At 49.4% G+C, this 20,813-nt stretch overlaps 1 protein-coding gene across 1 annotated transcript; it reads right to left on the minus strand.

Annotated features, from left to right (window-relative positions):
• Nucleotides 1-4,848: 4,848 nt before the first annotated feature.
• Nucleotides 4,849-15,530, minus strand: LOC144931378 (DNA cross-link repair 1A protein-like). The gene is made up of 8 exons (XM_078855183.1): nt 15,293-15,530; nt 14,788-14,921; nt 12,939-13,057; nt 11,674-11,817; nt 9,095-9,240; nt 8,455-8,609; nt 6,333-6,474; nt 4,849-5,036 (listed from the first exon to the last, which is right to left on the minus strand). Exons 1-8 carry the CDS (start codon nt 15,528-15,530, stop codon nt 4,849-4,851), a joined length of 1,266 nt encoding a protein of 421 aa, XP_078711309.1.
• Nucleotides 15,531-20,813: the final 5,283 nt, after the last annotated feature.

The following is a 20,813-nucleotide window of genomic DNA, read 5'->3' on the forward strand; positions in this document are numbered from 1 at the left end:
CAAGCGTCTGTCCACCTTGCTAGCTCCCTCGCTGGAACGACCAACCAACCAACCAACCCTCTCCCCCCCGCATACTCATCTCTCTGTTGTTCACATCATCCGACCGTTCTGTTCACTCGGTTGTCTTTGTGAATGCTCGCCGACGTCCGTGCCACTCAGGCAACGGGAGCTGGTACCGCGCACGCGTGCTGGCCTGCGACGGGGAGCTCGTGCGCGTCGAGTACCCCGACTTCGGCAACAGCGAGGAGGTGGGGGTGCAGGACCTGAGGCCTCTCGACGGGGACGGCCACCTGCTGCGCTGCCCCTTCATGGCCTTCCGCTGCAGCCTGGCGGGTGGGCACCGCCACAGAACGCCAGAAAGTACACACACACGCGCGTGCACGCACACGTGTGCGTCCGCGCACACGTGCGCGTACTTGCTTGTGTGACGATTATCTGAACCGGTCCTGCGCTTCCCCTAGGTCGATTCGGCTTCAAATGAGTACCTGGTGTAGTGTGTAAATATTGCTTGTTCATCTGATTTATTTTGCACCAAAGACCTTGCTTAATATTTACAGCGCCTAAACGATTCGGGGGATTTAAATGTGTCGAGCGCTTGAATGTGGTAATTCTCAAAACGCATTAGGAAATGTTTGTCCGGAGCAAAAAGGAGCTCGAAGTGGCACAACAATGAATGTGTGTGTTGAGCTTCTTTCGCACCGTACGTAGCCAACCGTGCTAATAGGAGGTGCGGGAGAAGGAAAAACTTACCACAGTAGTCCGTCTAACCTGATGTTTTCGTCTCGATACATTTACCCGTCTTTGTGCGTGGAGGTGTGCTGCCCGTCGACTCTGACTCTTGGTCGCCGGAGTCCACGGAGGCGCTGCTCAACCTCGTGTCCGACCGGTGCCTGCGTGCCACTGTGATGGCACCGCGAGCCGGAGACGCGATCCCTGTGGACCTGCAGGACATGACGGCGCAGCAGGAGGACTCGAGCCAGGCGGCGCCTGACGCACACAAGTCCGTGGCGCACCAGCTGGCGCTCATGGGTCTGGCCGTGCTGGCGGAAGGGCCTGGCGACCTGCCGGAGGATCGAGAGCCCACGGTCCGGGTGTGCGGCGTCCGGTGCGGGTCGAACTCCGTCAGCGACGGCAGCTCGGTCGAGGCAATCGCGACGCTGGACGATCGTCTCCCCGATGTTCCGCCCACCGATGCATGCGACCGGCAACATCCCGGCGCCGTCGCTGAAGGTGCCCTTGCGTGCGCCGAGCCATTCCGTGTCTTGCACCACGTCCGGATGATTGTTCGTGAATTGAAGTGTGTCGTCGCGCGTTGCGTTTAATGCGACGGCAGTGCATCCCGTAGGTGCGGAGGTGGCGCTGGATTTGGGTGAATCGAGAGCTGTGGACGATCCCTCGGTTGAAGCCCCGGCCGTCCCTGAGGGATTTGTCGTTAATGACCCGGTGAGGCTTAGACAATGTGGATACTTTGACCTGGCGTGACTATTCACTTTACCGACCACACATAACAGTTTGATAATTGTTGCTTAATTTTCACAATTTCCATCTAAATTTGTACGCTTTAACTGCGTTTGAACTTTTATTTTACGGGTAACATTTTCCTTACATTTTCCTTAAGTTATTTCTGTGCATGACCCTTCTACCTGCGTTTGTAACCTTCCGTGCCAGCCGGTCCTACTTCAAGGGGTCCTGTCCGAGATTCTGACCGAGGTGACGGAGGCCGTGAAGATGTTGGAGCCGCTGATGGAAGCGAAGAGGAAACTTGAACGTGTCGTCAAGCTCATCCAACGATCCTTGGAGGAGGAGGCCCATGAGTAGTGATTGTTGTCGATCGTTAACAGGATGGGAACAAATTATTATTTGGTGACTATTCTTACCAAACCAGGATTCGGCAAATGAGTTTGTGTGCAAGTGTTTAATATCCCAGTTATTATATTCTTGGTTCTTTCGGTAAAGTCACGTAGAAGGGAAGTAATAAAATAATAAAAATAAAACATAAAACAATTCTCACGACGTTTCGGCCACAACGCAAGCAGCCGTCTCAGGTGAAAACCAGGTCTGTCGAGGCGACAGCGTCTGAATGAAACAGCACATGTGCTTGGAGCATATATATAAGCTGGGTTGGAAGGGGGGAAAAGAGCGCCTTGACAAAAGAATATGCATATCAAGAGGCATTTAGCATATTTATGGGAAATGCAGGTATGTGATTAGTACTACTCATGCCCGTGCATTATGCAGACGCTGTCGCCTCGACAGACCTGGTTTCCACCTGAGGACGTCTGCTTGCGTTGTGGCCGAAACGTCGTGAGAATTGTTTTATTATGTTTTATTTTTATTATTTTATTACTTCCCTTCTACGTGACTTTACCGAAAGAACCAAGAAGATGAATCCCTGCAGTCACGAAAGCTTTAAATTGAAAAATTCTTACGACGTTTCGACTGCGTCGTGAGAATTTTTATTGTTGAATATTTTTATTATTGTATTATTTCCCTTCTACGTGACTTTACCGAAAGAACCAAGAATATGAATCCCTGCAGTCACGAAAGCTTTAAATCAAAATATCCCAGTTATTGTTTCATCTCGGCCGAAAGTTGAAGGACCATGCTAACAACGCGGCAGATGGTCAAGGCGACGTGTGTAAGCGGTTTCGTCAAGATTAGAATCTTAATCGTAGGTTTTACCTGCACGTGTCTCGTCTTGTCACCGTCTACATTGTTTCCGCTGCCTGTGTATCTGCCGTACAGTTGTGCACGATGCCAAGCAGAAATGTAAAAAAACATTTGCGTTGACTCGTTCATAAAAGTAATTGCGTTTGTATTTATTGAACCTGACGGGGCCGTCTTGCTTGCCCCACACAGCATCGCGATCGCGTGAAGACGTTCAAGACAACAAGCGTTTCGTCTTGATGGCGTGCTTTGCTGCTAAACACTTGTGTTGTTGCCACTAGAGGGTGCTGTCGTCGCAGATGTGAATGTGCTGCCATAGCAGCTAAGTACAAATCCATTGTGCTGGCTTCTCTGAATGTGACAACACACCACGCAGATACATAGAGGACGGCTGCTTGCGTTGTGGCCGAAACGTCGTGAGAATTATTTTATTATGTTTTATTTTTATTATTTTATTACTTCCCTTCTACGCGACTTTATCGAAATAACCAAGAAGAGGTACATTGAGGTTTTATTATCGCTATCCGCCGTTTTCTAGCTACTGTTGGATGAAGGGCTGCCCGTGCTGTTGGCATGTCGCGCAGTGCTGCGATGCAACAATCCATTGCATTCACTCGCATAGCTTAATCTCTGGGATGGTTTTCCTTCCAGGTGTGTTCTCTCCTTTGGCCACCATTCCATCCGCAGTCTTCTCTCTCTCCCCTCTCCCCTTCTAGCTGTTTGGCCTGCCCCATGCCCCTTTTAGTACGGCGAGTGATTTGTGTTCATATTCTTGGTTCTTTGGGTAAATTCTAGATTTGAAGCTTTCGTGACTGCAAGGATTCATACTCATAGTTTTTTCGGTAAAGTCACGTAGGTAAAAAATGAAATTGAAATTAATAAAATAATAAAAATCACGACGTTTCGGAGGCAACACAAGTCTCCGTCATCAGGTGGGACCGTCACAGCCAGATTTGCTGTATCAAGTGTTGCCTCCGAAACGTGATTTTTATTATTTTATTTTTATTAATTTCATTTTTTTACCTACGTGACTTTACAGAAAAAACTAAGAGCATGAATCTTTGGGTAAAGTCAATGCGTTCCGCCGATGAATGTGATCCTTTGCGTACATCCCTAGCCGTCCTTTGTGAGCTTCTCCAGACGTTTCCTTTTGTCAAAATGTTATTGATACATGTGAAGTGTGTTCTTATTTAGGCACATTGTTACGTTGCTATTCCGTGATCAGACTCCCTTTTTTCAAAAGAACCGCATCCTGCCCTTGCTCGCTGCTATTCAATTGTATCGATCCCCCGCGAAAAAAATATCGATGCTGTGAGTAGCCTTGTCGTCTTCGTGAAACACAAAATCAACCCCCCAAACTTGAGAGGTCACTTCTCGTTTTGTGTCACTGCCGTCTGGAATTCTCTCCCCTTGGCTGTTCTCACCGCTCATTCTCTCACCCTCAGTGTATGTCAAGATGTAGGGGGACCCTCTTCCTCTCGTCGACTAGTGCCCAAATAATGATCTTTCCCAGTTGACTCGCCTCCATCCTGCATACAAACCATTGACCCCCTTGCTGCATTAATCTACCATTTCATAATTCATGCATTACCATTGCGGTGGTTGTGTCCGCCTGGCCACGGCATGTCATGCCACTGGCTCAATTTACTCATTCCCCTGTTTTGATTTTCTTATTTGCATTTAATTTAATTAGTTTGCCCTTTACTCTGTTTATTATGTAGTGTCTTGGTACCGAAAGCTGGAGATGTCTTTGTATTTGGACACTTTATTAATTAAAAAATCATCATTATAGTTGTCTCGAAAGCTGATGTCAACAGGTGATTTGTTAAACATTTTATTTGCAGCGAGCATTTTTGTTGCCAACTAAAAAGACGTGAGATTGACGTTTTTCTCTACGGCAAGTGTGAAGTGGCGTGAAAACCTAATTTGACATTTTGATTCCTTATTAAACTGAACGTGCAATTACATCATTCACAACTGATGCCCGCTACTGGGGCCCACTCTTACCCACGTTTTTTTGTCGTCGTTAAGCACCACAAAAGTAATTCGGCCAGTGCGTGTGAGTGTGACCATCTCAAACAAAACAATTCAAATCGAAAGCCGGAAAGATGCAGAAACAAGCACAAAACAAAGCGGAGAGAGAGCGAGAGAGCGCCTTGTCTCGCAGACCGTCGTCCCCTCTCAGGGGTCCGATGTCGGGCGAACGGGAAACGTTCCGATGTCGGAGAGCCACTTTCGCAGGATGCCCTCCGAGGCGGCCGCGCTCCTGCGGGTCGTCGCCGTTGCCACGGGGACCAGGCTCCGTGGCCTCAGCCATTGGACGAACCTCTTGAGCTCCGAGCGGCTGCTGTGGTCCACGAAGGGCACGCCTGAGTGTGTGCGGTGGACGCCACGGGGTGGGTTGGTGTGACGGGGCAGAGGAGGAGAAGTGTGTTTTATGGGATCTTTTGCCAGTATCAAAAAGAATGAAAAATAAGAACGGGTTTTTACCCTTTCTGGCAATAAAACAGGAGGTGTAAAGCTGTTCAAACACCAAATTGAAATAACTTTTGCAAGGAATCAAGCCTGCATTAACTACACGTGGCAAAACATGAAAAAATATGGCATTGTCTTTGAAACTGGTCTACACCAGAGACAGCCTTCTTCATAGCCATGTCTCACCAGTGTCAGACCAGAGAACGCCAAACGGCGAACGGTACAAAGACAATGCCACGCGTATTGGAGCACTTGTAGCTGTTATATCTCGATACATGCAGACACTGGCGAGACAAGGCTGTCTCTGGTGTTGGCCAATCAGTTTCAAAGACAATGCGTACATTGTCGGAGCATGTTTGCACGTTTTACCACGAGTACGTGTGGTTAGTGCAGAGGAGGAGTGTTTTATTTCACACGCTGCTCCACAAACCCGATGGCCTGAGTTGTATTCTTGGCCATGGTGCTAATATCGAGTGATATCTGAAACGGTTCATCAACCCGCACTGACCAGCTTGGTGAGGTATGATCAAAACGCACACCTCGTAATCTTCACGGCACGGGGAGGCTTGCATACTAAAGTGTTTCGACGGTGGGTCGTAATTAAATTGTTTTGGAGACGCAGTCGCACTGCACTGTCGGCTGTATTCACAGTTGATTTGTGGGGGAAAAAACACCCTTAACGAACATCGGCATGTGCCTGTGAAGATTGCAAGGTGGTGAAACATGTTTAGCACGTAGGCAAAACAACCTATAGGAAGCTGAAAAACGAGATCATTTTGAAGAAGAAAAAATTAACCCGTAAAAGCTAAGTTTTTCACTATAAATCCTTTATATGCGTGGCGGCTAGAGTCCTCTCGTCCTCTGGCTTGAGATGGCTGCCACCTATGGGTCAGATGATTGCTTGCCACCATTAAGCAATTGGTAATTTAATATAATTTATTTTTTCCTAAAAAGTGTAAAATGTTGGAAAAAATTTTTCACGAAAATAAATTGTCACGCACAACGAGTCTGTGCAAAATGTCAGCTCGATTGGATCACGGGAAGTGGGTTAAAAAACGACCGAAAGATTTGCACGGTCGTAAGCGCGCAAGCAAGCAAGTGAACTTAATATAAAGGATTTAAAAAAAACGATTAGTGTATTGGCATGGGAACCCATGAATTCAACTCTCTAAACTACGCAACCGTCTAACCGTAGATGATGACGTTCTGTGAGATGTGCGGCTGGATGTCGGAGAGGCGAGAGTGTCCTGTGAAGTCCCATTGTGCCACGGGTTTGAAGGCGAGGAGGTAGTCGTACTGGGCAGAGAATCTCCGCAAGTGGGCGCTCAGCCCCTGAGAAGGAGAGAAGAAGCCGTTACCCCCTTGGCACTTGGGTGCCACTCTCTTCAAGGTTCACACAACCCATGGGCCACACGATTTAGATTAGTGTTATTCGCAAATTTTCAGAAGGGGGACCACTTTCGCCGATGAGACATCAGCGTGGATTCCGCCACACCGCTTTCACGGGGTGTTTTCACATTCGTGTCTTGTTGTAGGGCCGCACCAAAGGCCTGCCAGTGGACCGTGGGCCTTGCAATGAAGAACGCTGAGTTAGGGTGACGTACCGTGCAACGGAACCTCTCACGAAAAGCGTTGGTATAAAAAACCTGTCCTTACATCACCATGGTCTTGTCTTGTGTTCATCGTGAAGTAACTATGGAAGTTTAAAACCCAGCGTGGTGTTATCAAGTATTTAGTACTGCTATGGTTTTTTAGCATTGTTGTAACTTGCTGACCTGCCCCTTCTGGAAATCTGAAAAATAGCTTCATATAATCGGATTCCTCCAGCAGTCTAAATAAAGATTCTGGTGTTGAAGTTACTGTACTTTAACATGTGCAGACTTCTGTATGAGATGTTTAGCTGAGATTGTGTTCCTTCTACATACATGTATATATTTTAAATTGAACGTCTATTGCCGGTCTTACAAATTAAAATGTGTCGTGTTGACCAGGATGAACCGGCGAGAATACCGCTACAATTCAATGAGGCGAGAAGGCCCTGGGATTTGGGCAAATTCTCCCCGTGTGACTTAACTCATGAAACACATTCTTTTGAAAGAGGACATTCATGCGGGTGAAATTGAAACATCGGCGGATCCACCCAGCCCAAGTTATGTTTCGACTGAGTGGAGGCAATTCATTTGGGATGTACCAGGCGTAGCAATGTTCGTGCTAAGGTCCATGAGGTTGACAGTACACACGCGCTTGACTCAGAGCGCAGCATCCTTGCACTGGCAAATTCGTCCCGGCCACAAAGGTGGCGTCCACCAAATGCAGTCACATGTGTATAACATGTGTATAACATGCCCTCTTACCGGTTTTTTTTGCGCCAATTCACAGCGCAAGCGACCTGTAACTCATGCCAGGCTGCCCGGTGGGTAACCTAATAGTGTGGCACAACACGCGGGTGACTCGTAGAATTGGCTAATGGGTCTCGAGCGTATCGAATGTTAATTCATGAAATAAAAACAAAGTGTCCAGAGGGTAGAATTAGAACGGTTGCTTCAGAGGGGCGGCGTTGGCTTTTCAGTTCGGTGTTTGAACGCTCGATTGTGTCTGCGGCGGTTGCGAAAAATACAGTATTCGAGAAATGTAGCCGGGTAAAACACTCTCACGTTTTCTTAACTCCTCGTGTGTGCAGCGAGTTGATTGATTAGAGCGGACGAGAAGCAAAGTCCCCGTGACTGGATCCCAACCAAAAGCACAGCGCTCGTTGTGTAACGGTTTCAAAGTAAACAGCGTTGCCGAAATAGGCGCCGTGATTCGAGTGTTTTGAACGCCGCAATTTCGTTTGGCTCCGTTCAAATTTTTTTTTTAAAACCCAACCGGTTTCGTTTTTTGTTGCTCACGAGTTGGTTTCATGAAAACTTGTTTCGAGAGACGGGAAGAAAGTTGTTAAGTTTGAGCACGACGCTCGCGTTAATTTACGGACAAAATCAATCAACGACAACTCTTGAAGGGCCCTTTTTTCTCATTCCATAATTATTTGAGTTCATGTAAAAATTTTCCTGCAGCCCGGTTCCATTTGCCAGCAACCCCGCCAACACTCCAAAAAAAAACCGATATTGAAACACGCCACACGAATAGCGACTCGTTTTGGAGGATGCTGACCATTGGGGGTTTTTTTACGGGGGTGGGGGCGGTGGGGAAGGGTGGAGGTGAGCGGTAGGGAGGGAAAAGGGGTTTGGGGGGTGGTGGGAGGGGAGGATTGGGGGGCATGAGAGGGGGTGGGGGGGATGAGGGGTGGGGGGGATGGTGGGGGTGATGACGGACCTTGAAGCTGAGCTTAGTGATGGCGAGCGCGTGGAGGCGCGTGGCGTGCCAGTCCAGGGTGACGAGATCCCGCGCTCGCCCCGTGCCCAGCAGCTGCAACGTGTCGTAGTTTTCCATCGCCATGGCCGCTCGGCAGCCCACGGCCTCGGCCAACGCTGCCCCCGAGGGCGGGGAGGAGGAATTGGCGTCAACGACAGCGGAGCGGCTGCGAGACTTCATTTGGCAGTGGCGTCAATGTTGACTGAAACTTTGCGAACTTCTAAGCGAAAACTGTTTGGGAGGGTTAATTGAGGTGAATGTGCAAGTTAGTACGTTACGGAATACGTACCTTTGTCAATAACATCTGGTAAACCGGCAGTATATATTTAACACGCCTGACAGCTGATGATACTCAGAATGTTGAAACTGGTCCAGAGTTTGCTTGCTTAAACAAATTCTGCTTGACAACGTGAAATTATTGGTTTGGAAAGCTAAAAACCTGATGGATCAAAAGCACATTTTTCATTGAAGGCCCCAGACAATTATGGGATTTTTTGTGTTAATGTTTATAAAAGTTTAAATGCTTTATTAATCTATGTTGCTGTTAAATTACTCAATGGGGACACAGCGACCTCACCCATCACCCAGACAGAGGCCTCACCCAGACAGAGCTTCTCGTCGCCCGGCGCGCGGTAGCCGCAGGCGAGCATCGTGCGCGGGTTCCGGGCCACCGCGCTGGAGGCCAGACGCGTCGCAAAGCGCAGGACGTCCTCTCGTGCCGGCGGCTCCTTCTCCAGGGGCAAGCACCTGCCCCGCGGGCGTTTGCGTTCAGAGGTTATCACCGGGCTCACCCAAAGTAATGGGGACCCGATGCAACAACAATGCGATACATTACAAATTTTATTCTAGATTTGAAGTTTTCGTGACTGCAAGGATTCATACTTTTTGGTTTTTTCGGTAAAGTCACGTAGCGAAAAAAATTAAATAAATTGACTCACGACGTTTCGGAAGCAACACAAGCCTCCGTCATCAGGTGTAACTGCTCCAGTAAAATTGTTGTAGCGTATGAGTGAGTGAAACAGTTTTATATAGTCACGCAGGGCCTCACAGCGCTTTACAACACAATCCCGGTAAAAAAAAAAACCTAACGTGAAAACCAAGAGGTGAGCAACGCCTGCATATATATACGCAAGAGAAAATCAATTAGTTTTCAGACGAGCCATAAAAACCTCGACTGACGGAGCGTCACCTAGCGGAAACCGGGGCGAGTGAGACATCCCCACAAACATGGCTCCTGCGTTGCACGTTTGTGCAGCGCCTCTATTGTCGATCCGCTGCACCCAAGTCGGCAGGTCAAGGTGGGCAGGTCGGTGGAGAAACGACCCGGAACCACGCGGCGGTGCTCCACAAAAGCGAGAGAGCCGCGACTGCTGCGACATGCACCCGCCACTGAAAGTACATTTGACTTTGGTGGACGGGCACAAAATGAAATCCACTGCTGGATGAGGGCCGTGGGTTATTCGACCACACTTGAGCACGCTGGGTCAATGGGGCCGGAGAGCGTTGGGGCGTACGATGGATTTTTCTGCACCGCATCCCGCTAACGATGTCGCCCCCGCTAGCAACCTACACACCCGTTGTACGCACTCATCCAGACACTTTCCAGGCTCAACTCTGCTTAGCTTCTGCTGAGATCGGATACGTTGCGGCCGATTTGGTTTATGTCTATGCTGTCGATATAAGTTGAGTAGCCACTGCACATGGATGTGGATTGGGGCTTTGGCAAGTAAAATGGAAAGAGCTTCTACGTTCAACACAGAGGCGGGGGTGTAGAAACTTCCCAGAGGGAGGGGTTGGGAGATCAATCACGGAATGTTAAGCTATTTAAATAGGGCCGATATATTGTGTTTTTCTTATAAAGCAAGCATTCCATTTATTGTCTGATTCAACAACACCTCAACGTTACAAGTTGGGGTGGAGTAGAGAGGATCGGTGGTTGTGACCTGTACTTTCTACCCCCCAATCCCCGTAATCTGAAAAAGAGCTTCATAGCTGATCGGATTTCTCCAAGGGGATCTTTTCACCAAGGGGATCGTCTGTCCGGTGAAAGCCTCGCCCGCGTGTCTGCCAGCTCCACGTTGGACAGGAACGACCGGGAAGATTTGGGCAAATGGGGAGTGAGAGGCCTGTTTGAAGCCAACAACCCCGACGGGAGGTTTTGGGCAACTGGGGAGTGAGAGGCCTGTTTGCAGCCAACAACCCCGACGGGAGGATTTGGGTATATGGGGAGTGAGAGGCCTGTTTGAAGCCAACAACCCCGATGGGAGGTTTTGGGCAACTGGGGAGTGAGAGGCCTGTTTGGAGCCAACAACTCCGACACTTTAAGTGTCCCTGTTTTTAGTCACCGCTTAGGATGCCAACTCCCGAAGTATATCAAGGTCATTATAGCCACTGCTTTTGATGCCACCACATCAACGTTGCTTCCTCTCCACCGCTCGGCCCCACAGTTGCTGCAAAGTAGGCAGTCGACATTCAAGGTTCCACCTCCTGTATTTTGGTCTTCCATTTAGTTGCGGACTTCTGGGCTCCACTCCATTGCATGTCCCGGTCACCTGCCCTCCTCCTTCCAACCCGGCGCCCATGGCAACCTTCTCTTCCTGATTACACCCACACGCACTCGCTTTCCACCTATATCTTTCCACACCTTAACCCATCCTTCCATGAGCTTTTTTTACATCCTCCACGTGCCACCGATACGCAAAGGCCAGACGAGTCTATTCCAGTTGCTTCATTGCTACTGGGAAAATACAATTATTTGTTGCTTACTTTTGTCAATCCGCCAATGGGTTAAGGCCTCTCCACGCCTCATTATTCATAGGGTTATTTGACCATACTTCACCACGCTGGTCAATGCGGGTTGGCGAAGGGCGGAGAGTCGGTCCACATGACCCATTGTGATATGACACGCTATCTGGCTTATCACACCGTTAGCCAGAGGTGTGGACTCGAGTCATGTGACTTGGACTCGAGTCAGACTCGAGTCATGAATTTGATGACTTGCGACTCGACTTGGACTTGCATAACAATGACTTTGTCCCACCTCTGCCGTTAGCTCGACAACAGTGCAGCGTGTGAGCCCACAATGATAACATTGCCCGAACGTAGCCGCCGCTTTGCCAACAACAGCGTCCGCAAGCACTCGAGTCGGGCAACTGCACAGGCGGGCAAGCATGCGCTCACGTGGTGTCCATGTAGCAAACATCGACGCGGCGAGCGGCGAGTTGCAGGTTCCTCTCCATGGCAGCGCTCGCACGGAAGTGTCCGGTGTAGAGGATCGTCCTGCCGTCGGGCACCATGAACAGGAACATAGACGCTCCGGCACAACTGAGGACACGCGCGCACGTGGAGACACGTCAATCAGCTCGGGCAGGGGTCGGCAAACCGAAACAACAAGAAGAGCCATTTTTGGTTCGAATTCGGTAAAAAAAAACTCTGCATTTCAAGAGCCGCAATGCTCTGTGGTGAATACGAGACGGTGGGTCCTTAATAAATAACGTCACGAGGCAATCCTTGAAGAGTCGCCGACCCCTGAGCAAGGGGGGAGGGGTGCAAGCCCCGCGATTACTTTCTCACGCCACTGCTGGCGAAACGTTGGGGTGCCATAATTGGCACGGTTGGCTACGTACAGTGCAAAAGAAGTTTGACATACATACGTACGTAACAACCCAAAAAAAACCCATCGATCGGTGAGCCAAAGCTTGTGGTTGATAATCTGGCCCATGGGCCGTTAGGCGCCGCACCCCTGGTGGTTCTAAATCAGGGGTTGGGCAACGAAAATAACAAAAAGCAGTTTTATTCGAATTCGGTAAAAAAACATTTCGAGTGCAATGCACGTGGATACAAGACGGTCCTTAATGAATAACGTCAAACCATTGCTTATGTAATGCCTGTTTTAAGAACAGCACACGCACAGCGACTTGTAATGCCGCATTACAAATGATTTTGGGGCTTTTAGACGTTAACCGTTGATCGAAAATAAATAGGAAGTTTTTTTTTAAACTTTGCAATTATAGCGTCGGAAGCCACGAAGCAGTCGCTTAAAGAGCCGCAGGTTGCCAACCCCTTTGTTCTAAACCCTCACGGGTAATGAGGTTCATCTTCTTGGTTCTTTCGGTAAAGTCACGTAGAAGGGAAGTAATAAAATAATAAAAATAAAACATAATAAAATAATTCTCACGACGTTTCGGCCACAACGCAAGCAGCCGTCCTCAGGTGAAAACCAGGTCTGTCGGGGAGACAGCGTCTGAATGTCTTCACCTGAGGACGGCTGCTTGCGTTGTGGCCGAAACGTCGTGAGAATTATTTTATTATGTTTTATTTTTATTATTTTATTACTTCCCTTCTACGTGACTTTACCGAAAGAACCAAGAAGATGAATCCCTGCAGTCACGAAAACTTTAAATCGAAAGGTAATGAGGTTGTTCGACCGCGGGGGGCTCGCTCACTGGTTGGCGTCGATCAGGACGACTCGCACGCCGTTCACCACGGACACGGTGTTCAGGGGCAGTCGGTGCAGATGAGCATCCTGCACGCCCAGCTTGCAGTTCGCCAGGTCGGCCGTTACCTACGGTGGTGGTGGGTGGGGGGTCAGGGGAGTGAATTGACAAGGGAGGAGACGAACATTATGGAGATGGAGCGCATGGTCAGCATCAACATCTTCGTTTGGAATGGAGGAGGAATCCGATGAGCTATGAAGCTCTTTTTAAATCCTTTATATTAAGTTCACTTGCTTGCTTGCTTGCGCGCTTACGACCGTGCAAATCTTTCAGTCGTTTTTTAACCCACTTCCCGTGATCCAATCGAGCTGACATTTTGCACACAGACTCGTTGTGCGTGAAAATTTATTTTCGTGAACAATTTTTTCCATAACTTTACACTTTTTAAGATTTTTTTTTATATTTAATTACCAATTGCTTAATGGTGGCAGGCAATCATCTGACCCATAAGTGGCAGCCATCTCAAGCCAGAGGACGAGAGGACTCTAGCCGCCACGCATATAAAGGATTTATAGTGAAAAACTTTGTTTTTACGGGTTAATTTTTTTACAGATGTCCAGTGGGGGTGGGTCAGACGAGTTGCAACAGCAACGAGTACACAAAACAACGACAGGAGTGCGAAATCGAGAAATTGGTAAGTAAGCAAGGGACATTTTTTTAAATCAATTAATTTGTCAAGATTGGTTAAGGTAGCAAAACACAAGAGCAGCAAAACAGCCGATCGTAACGACGCAATAGACGACGCAATGGATGCGACAATTCGCCCCATTGTTTAATGGATTTTTCGCCATCGAGGTTCGCGATTCCATTCAAAGCAATAATTTATGTAAACACAAATTGCGAATGCAGCGGCCTCCAGTGGCTGCAGAGGGTCACGGGGAACTAATTACATACGGCATGTACGTGTTGAAAATTGTTGTTATTATAATGCATGCGTTGAGAGGCACGTAGCGTGAGCTTAATAGCTGATAATAATAATGTGTCCATGCATATTTACAACCCTGAAAAGCATATATTGTTAATTTGTTCACTGTCCTTTATTTAACCAGGTAAGGCCAATGGAGATTAAATATCCCATTTAGCAAGGAATGCATGGGTATACATAACTTAAAAAATATTTGTTTTAATAAAAATGTGTTTGCAATAACATTAAAAACAAAAAAAGAAACAAGACACACGTGACTTGGAGCATATGCAACATTTAGTTGGCTCAATTTTTATTTTATTTTAATAATTTTGAGGATGCCATCTTTGTTCCGATGTTGTTTCTGTGTGAAGATACACCGTGGAGAAGCCAGCACGATGCATCACAACGTCATATTTATTTCTCTTCTTTCTTTTTATGTTTTCCTTAAATCACACCTGCCAACGAGGTTTTATTTATTATTCTTGTGGTTTTTTTCGTGTGTTCCTGCGAGGAACAGACAGCTTAGCATGCATGAATCAAAAGGCGCCTTTCCGCTTCATATCCACGTCGGGGTGCATCTGCGGTGCGGCCGCCACGGGTTTGTTCACTGCGCTGTGAACCCGCCGACCCGAGCCCGGCATTCCCGCTCACGACCAATAACAGTGGGGGGGGATAATTTTAAACCGGTCGTGGGCCTCCCCGAGGTCGACTCAGCCTCAAATGGGTATCTGGTGCGGTCGTTTGTAACCGTGCGCAACCGGGCCACCCACCGTGCCGGTATCAATAGGTGCTCGCTAACAGCCTCTTAGGGAGGGGAGGTGGGAATATCCGAATTTTTTTTATTCGCTTCGAACCATACACTGGAGGGTGGGGGGGAGGGTCAGCTGTCACCTTGCTGCAGTAGATGGGTCGGTCGAAGGAGCGCGAGAGCCCGCGGTAGGCGTGCGGGTGGAAGTGGCTCAGGAAGTGGGCGCTGCAGCTCGCGACGGCTCCGCACGAGAAGGCGTCCACCGCAAAACTCGTGCCTGGAGCGAGAGAGAGCGGGAGAAGAAGACAACAACAACAAGTGACACCATCGCCACAAACTGACGGCAAAATATGTTCCTCTCGCGCGCGCCGACTCCAGCGTTTGTGTAAAAAAAAAAATCGCGGAGGAGGCACGAACGTTTCTGAAGTATACACGCTTTAGAATATATTTTCCTTCCCTGTATATAAATGGAAGGGAAACGTTTTTTTTTATATGTGTGTGTTATCTCTTGGGAAGGAAAATTACAGCAATACATTTATGGTCTTGAGAAAGTCCGACGTGTTGTTTGACCTGGGATTTTGCTCGTAAATGTATCGTTCCCTTCAACCGTTCCAGATGCCACCCGCGTGGCTCCGGATGCCCCCTCACGGTTCGCGGCGACAGAGGTGGCCGCGTCCCGCTTCCTCCTCTGCATCGATGTGGGAAGTTTCTTCCCGGCGTTCGCCATTCTCTCGACGCTGATGCCGCTCTGGAGGAGCCTGCGCTCCACCTCCTGCCTGCTCGGAGCCCTGCGTACCACCTTGCCACCGATCCGGGCCCTCCTCGTGGCTCCTCCGCTCGCCAGAACATTTTGTCCGCTCGCCAGAACATTTTGTCTGCTCGACATTCCTCCCCGTGCCCTCACGTTTGCGACCTCGGAGCCCGAACCGTCGATGCCGGTGCTTGCGCGGCGGCTAATTTGTGTGCGGTCTCCATTCGGCGAGCCGCTGGCTTCGCCGCGCTCAAAGCGATCAGGCTCCTCTTCCACCGCTTCTTCAGCCGGCACCCGCTCCGTCGCCGGTGGGGCACCGTCATCGCCGTAACGTGTCCACAGCAGCGGGCCCTCCTTCGGCGCGTTACCGCGGCCTTCGTGTGCGTTGGCAGGGCTCGCGCGTGCGTCCCAGGTCCGCGGGGTCACAGATCCTCTCTTATGCCGCCCACCGTTCTGCTGACCTGGTGGGAACTCTAGAACCCGAGTTGTCCTGCTCATGGCGCTGATCTGTTTTTGTCTATTTTCGGCCTTTTCTATCATTGCCCTGAGCCGGGAAACAACTTGACCCCCTGTCGGCTGCTGAGCTGGTGGTGTTTTATTTGCGCTGTCGTCTGTTCGATTCTGCAGGTTCTTTGAGAGTCTGCCCGAAAGTTCACGCGACCTCAGTTGTTGTTTTTGCCCATAAAAGGAAGCGGTGTTCATCTGGCCGTGGTTCGCATTGACGCAAGTTTCACCCTCAATGTCCCTGATATTGTACGAATGGTCCCAGCAGTCGTTTGGCCGTGCACGGCTGCTGTGCGCGCTCAAAGACGCGCGTGTCGGACTCGATGGAACATCGTCTTTACAGACACTTGGATCTGACACGGAGGGCCCACGATTCTGCGGCGCGACCGTGCCACCGAGGCTTTCGGTCGAACTTGTTGTCCCATCGTCACGGCGAACAGGTCTGCTGTAAGTCGACGTGGACAGCTGCTGTTGGTTGAGCACCTGCGATTCCGTCGCGTGCGGGGCACTCGCGACGCCATCCTCGTCCACCGCCGCACCGCCTGGAAGATGCGCGGATCGAGCGCTGCCAGGGAGCGACGCAGCGCCCGCATCGGCCGAGTCGCGCTGCGCCATCGACGGCAGGGTCGCGTCTCCCTGCTCGTTCGCGGCCTCACCGCCGGCCGATTTTGCCCCGGAACGACGGCACGACGCGTGCGGGCGCGGCCGTCCGTCGACGTTCGCGATCGTCGTCGTCGTTTGCCGCCCCGCCGCCGAGGACACAAATTCAGCGGCGTCCGAACAGTTTTGCGAGACCCGCCGGCCACGGGGGCCGCGAACGCTTCCCATCGATGGTCGCGCCGCCGGCTTCTGCCCAGTCGAAACGGCGGCCCGCGGGCGTTCGTCGCCGCCGCGTTCGTTCGCCGCGTCGAGAGCGCGCATCATTCTCGAGCTGCCGCGGTAATTTACGGCCGCCGCGCGGGTCGCCACGTGGAGCCGCGCGGCCTCGTCTGTCATCGCGCGAAACAAGTTTCCCCTCGTCGGGAGCCGCTCCAGGTCGCTCGGGAGAATGAAGGGAAAAGTCTTTTGCGCCACTCCGCGGAACGCGCGGGGCGTTGGCGTGAGGCTGCAGCCGTCGCCTTGCGATGAAAAGTCCGACGAGGCGGCGTACAAGATGGGAGAGAAGGGTAAACGTTCGGCACTGTCCCCCTTCGTTCTCCGAGTCGAGCCCGTGGCCGCGCCGCGCAGGGCACGCGCAGGCTGCCCGCGTCGCTTTAGGCGTCCCACAATGGAGCTCTTGATGTCCGGTGAAGTCTGGGTGCTTTGTGTCAGTGTGTCGTATTTTCTCGTGCACCGATTGCCGCACGCCCTGGAATTTATTTGAGTGCATTCCTCCTCCTCGTCCTCCACCACCACCAAATCGAAGCAAACGTCGCGATCACCCTTTCGCCAAAATTGATCATTTTCCACATTTTCACGAAAAGCTGGGGGCATCGTCTCCTCGCTCCTCCGGCTTGGCTCTGCAGATTCCCGCCGAGTGGAATTGCTGTCGCTCTGCAAATTGGGCCTGTTCGATTTTACAATTCCTCCGAATCGCGATCCCTCGGGCCGCGGCGCGCCCTCGTCATCACATTCTGTTCCAGGTAACCGCTGCTGGCCACCCTCTCCGTTTGCCTGGCGGTCGTTCGGATTTTTACTCCCAAATCTTCTCGGCGTCATCGACTGCTCAAAATCATCGGAGTCGCTGAAGTCATCGCATATCTGCGGTCCCAACGGTGTGTTTTGCATTGCAGAGGATGGAGCCGAGTGTTTTGTTTGGCCGCAGCTTGCCACGCTTTGATTTCCATACACCGATTCCGTGATGTCTTGCAGCATGCGATTCCTCCCCTGTGTTTGGGTGTGCAACTGCAGTAGACTGTCTTTGTAGGACACTGCTGCACCCAAGGCACCTGTCCTGCAATTTTCATATTTGTTAGGTATCAGGTGGGAGCCTGTACTCTCTGAAGATCCCAGCTGTTGTTGTAAGTCCCTTATCTGATGTTGTTTTAACCGAGTCAAGTTTGGTTTTAGTAACACATTTCTGAAGTCTTCTTCATCTGAGCCATCCTCGTCGCTTATGGAAGATTCTGGAATCTCTGTGATGGTCTCTTCTGGCCTTTGGTCAGCCCGCCAGTCAGGGAGGAGTGCCCTTGTTTCTGCAGCTGGAGAAGATGTGATGAGAGGGCTGCTCTTTGTTGGCGAATTGGCTTTCCTGCATCTCTTGAGTTTAAAGTGCTTGCCCCCAGACCTAAAAAAATTACAAATGTTTCAATTAATGACGAAAAAAGTAAAGGTACAGTCCTGCAATTGTATCCATGCACAACTGCTGATGAAAGGGCCTCAACAATACGGAGTTCTAGAGAGTCCATCTAGAGGGTAGTTGGCCTACTCTTCCACGCTGGCCAGGCGTCTTGGAAGCGGTGGGAGTACCCACAGACGAGCTGCCGATATACAATTCGTGGTGTCGCCGTAATTACTGCTGGATGGAGATGTGAAAATGGGTAAAATAAAAACTAAATTGTATTCTAGATTTGAAGCTTTCGTGACTGCAAGGATGCATACTCTTAGGTTTTTTCGGTAAAGTCACGTAGGTAAAAAATAAAAATAAAATAATAATAAAAAATGAAAACATATCATTTATTATTATTTTTTACCTACGTGACTTTACCGAAAAAACTAAATTGTACACACCTCAAATAAGGCATCATGCCCTAAAACATCAACTGAAAAAGATCAGCAGCTGCCAAGACAGCATCTTGAGACGTTATCGCGTTTAGACGTTATACAAAGCCACACGATAGAATGTTGTACATGTCACGGCCCGGGTTAAACGTACCTGATCACGGAAAGGAAGCTCGCGTCCTGAGCCGGTGACACGTAGCCACTGTCATCGGCTGTTGCATTTCGGGACATCTCGCAGCTGCTGTTTTGGGTCTCAACACAAGAGACATTATTGTGATTATTATTCATTGGCGACTGCTTCCAGTAGTCTTCCCCCGTTGATCGGAGCTGTACGCGCATGTTTTCATCGTTCGATGCGCTGTCACGTAGCTGCACCAGACGGGCCTCGGCCGAGTAGATGTTCTGTTCCGTTGGGTGTCCTTGATCTATGATGTCGTGCAGCCAGCCGGCGGAGGAGACGTTTGCTTCCCCTAAATCGTGAGTGACATCATGATGGCTGTGTTGAGAAATCTGATGTGGAGTTGTCCGTTCAATACCTTTTTGGAAAACAAGGGTCGTCGGTGCCACAGATGAGATCAATACTCAGATTAGATTTTTTAAAAATATTCAGCATTGATATTTTATTAGCACTCAGGTGAATATTATACCAAGGAGATATCGTTTCTGCATATTTATGTTTATGTTGATATAAACTAAATAAAACGTGATTCCTGAATGGTATCATAACTCCATACCACCACAATTCATTGGATCGCTGTTTGATGCGGGCAGTGTGAATTAATCATTACGTGCCTGGCTTGCATCGTTATTTTCAATTCATGTGCACGGCGCGATTTCATTTTTTTCTTCGTCGTATGTTGTGTGTTAAAAACGAAAAAAAAAACACACGAACAGATAGCAATCGGCTAGCTGGCCGATCGGCTTGGCTTTATCTCCCGCGATCTTACAGAGTTGCACCTCGCGCATGGAAAGAAATCTACGGCAAGGCAAACGTAGATTGATTGATTTTTGTTTTTTTTTACCAGCGCAGCGAGGCGCTGCATGGCCACCTACGAGCGCGTTGTCCACTGCTGCAAGGCCTCGCGGCTCCCAAATAACTCTCGCCAGCCACAGGATATCGGCGATATGCCACGTGTGAAAAGGTTCCATTGCCAGTAATCAGTCAAGAGTAGAAGTGACACGTATAATATACATTTTGGTCTTCTTGGCTCTTTCGGTAAAGTCACGTAGAAGGGAAATAATAAAATAAAACATAATAAAATAATTCTCACGACGTTTCGGCCACAACGCAAACAGCCGTCCTCAGGTGAAGAATGAAACACCACCAAGCTTGGAGCGTATATTTAAGCTGGGTTGGAGGGGGAAGAAGAGCGCCTTGACAAAATAATTTGCATATCAAGAGGAATTTAGCATATTTATGGGAAATGCAAATAATTTTGTCAAGGCGCTCATCTTCCCCCTCCAACCCAGCTTAAATATACGCTCCAAGCTTGGTGGTGTTTCATTCTTCACCTGAGGACGGCTGCTTGCGTTGTGGCCGAAACGTCGTGAGAATTATTTTATTATTTTATTATTTCCCTTCTACGTGACTTTACCGAAAGAACCAAGAAGATGAATCCCTGCAGTCACGAAAGCTTTAAATCGAAATACATTTTGGTGTTCACAGATAATGTTGCCGACCTTCTTTGCAGCTGTTTTTGTTTCCCACTAACGGACACAGATGCAGCAAAATCCATTGTTATGGACTGTGCTTCTATGCCCCCCATGTCCCTTCTCCCTGACTTCACAAACCCTGGCTACTCATGTGACGCCCACAACTCCGCACAGCGTGGAGATGCCCTCATCCAGCAGTGAGTTGTCTAAAGGGTTGTACACGTAGTTTGTCTGTATGTGGGGTGGTAGGGGTATCGCGTTCGCCGCGTGTTGCAGAGGTTCACGGTTCGAATCCAGTGGTCGCTCTGGTTATTCCTGCGGTGTGCAATAATAAAAATAAATCGACTGTGTTCGCTTCACAGTGCACGTTCAGGGTCTCGTAATATTTGAAACATGAAGGCCATTGCGTGCTAGTGTCATGGTGCACAAACATTGTTCAAAAATTGTAAGAAAAAACTTCCCACAAATTACTCAATTAGGATTAGACACGGCAATAATCACCCCTCCCCTGCGAACACTTCGAAAGACCTTCTTGAAAAAGAGACTCAGTCAGGCTCTCCT

Source organism: Lampetra fluviatilis, chromosome 4, assembly GCF_964198595.1.
Source record: "Lampetra fluviatilis chromosome 4, kcLamFluv1.1, whole genome shotgun sequence".
NCBI classification, from domain to species: domain Eukaryota; kingdom Metazoa; phylum Chordata; class Hyperoartia; order Petromyzontiformes; family Petromyzontidae; genus Lampetra; species Lampetra fluviatilis.

Coding starts and splice junctions, on each gene's coding strand:
- LOC144931378 (XM_078855183.1), bottom strand. CDS start 15,530: ATGTCGAGCAGACAAAATGTTCTGGCGAGCGGACAAAATGTTCTGGCG. Junction 13,058..14,787: donor GACCCATCTACTGCAGCAAG/GTGACAGCTGAC, acceptor CCACCACCGTAG/GTAACGGCCGACCTGGCGAA. Junction 5,037..6,332: donor ACAGAACGTCATCATCTACG/GTTAGACGGTTG, acceptor GCACACACTCAG/GCGTGCCCTTCGTGGACCAC.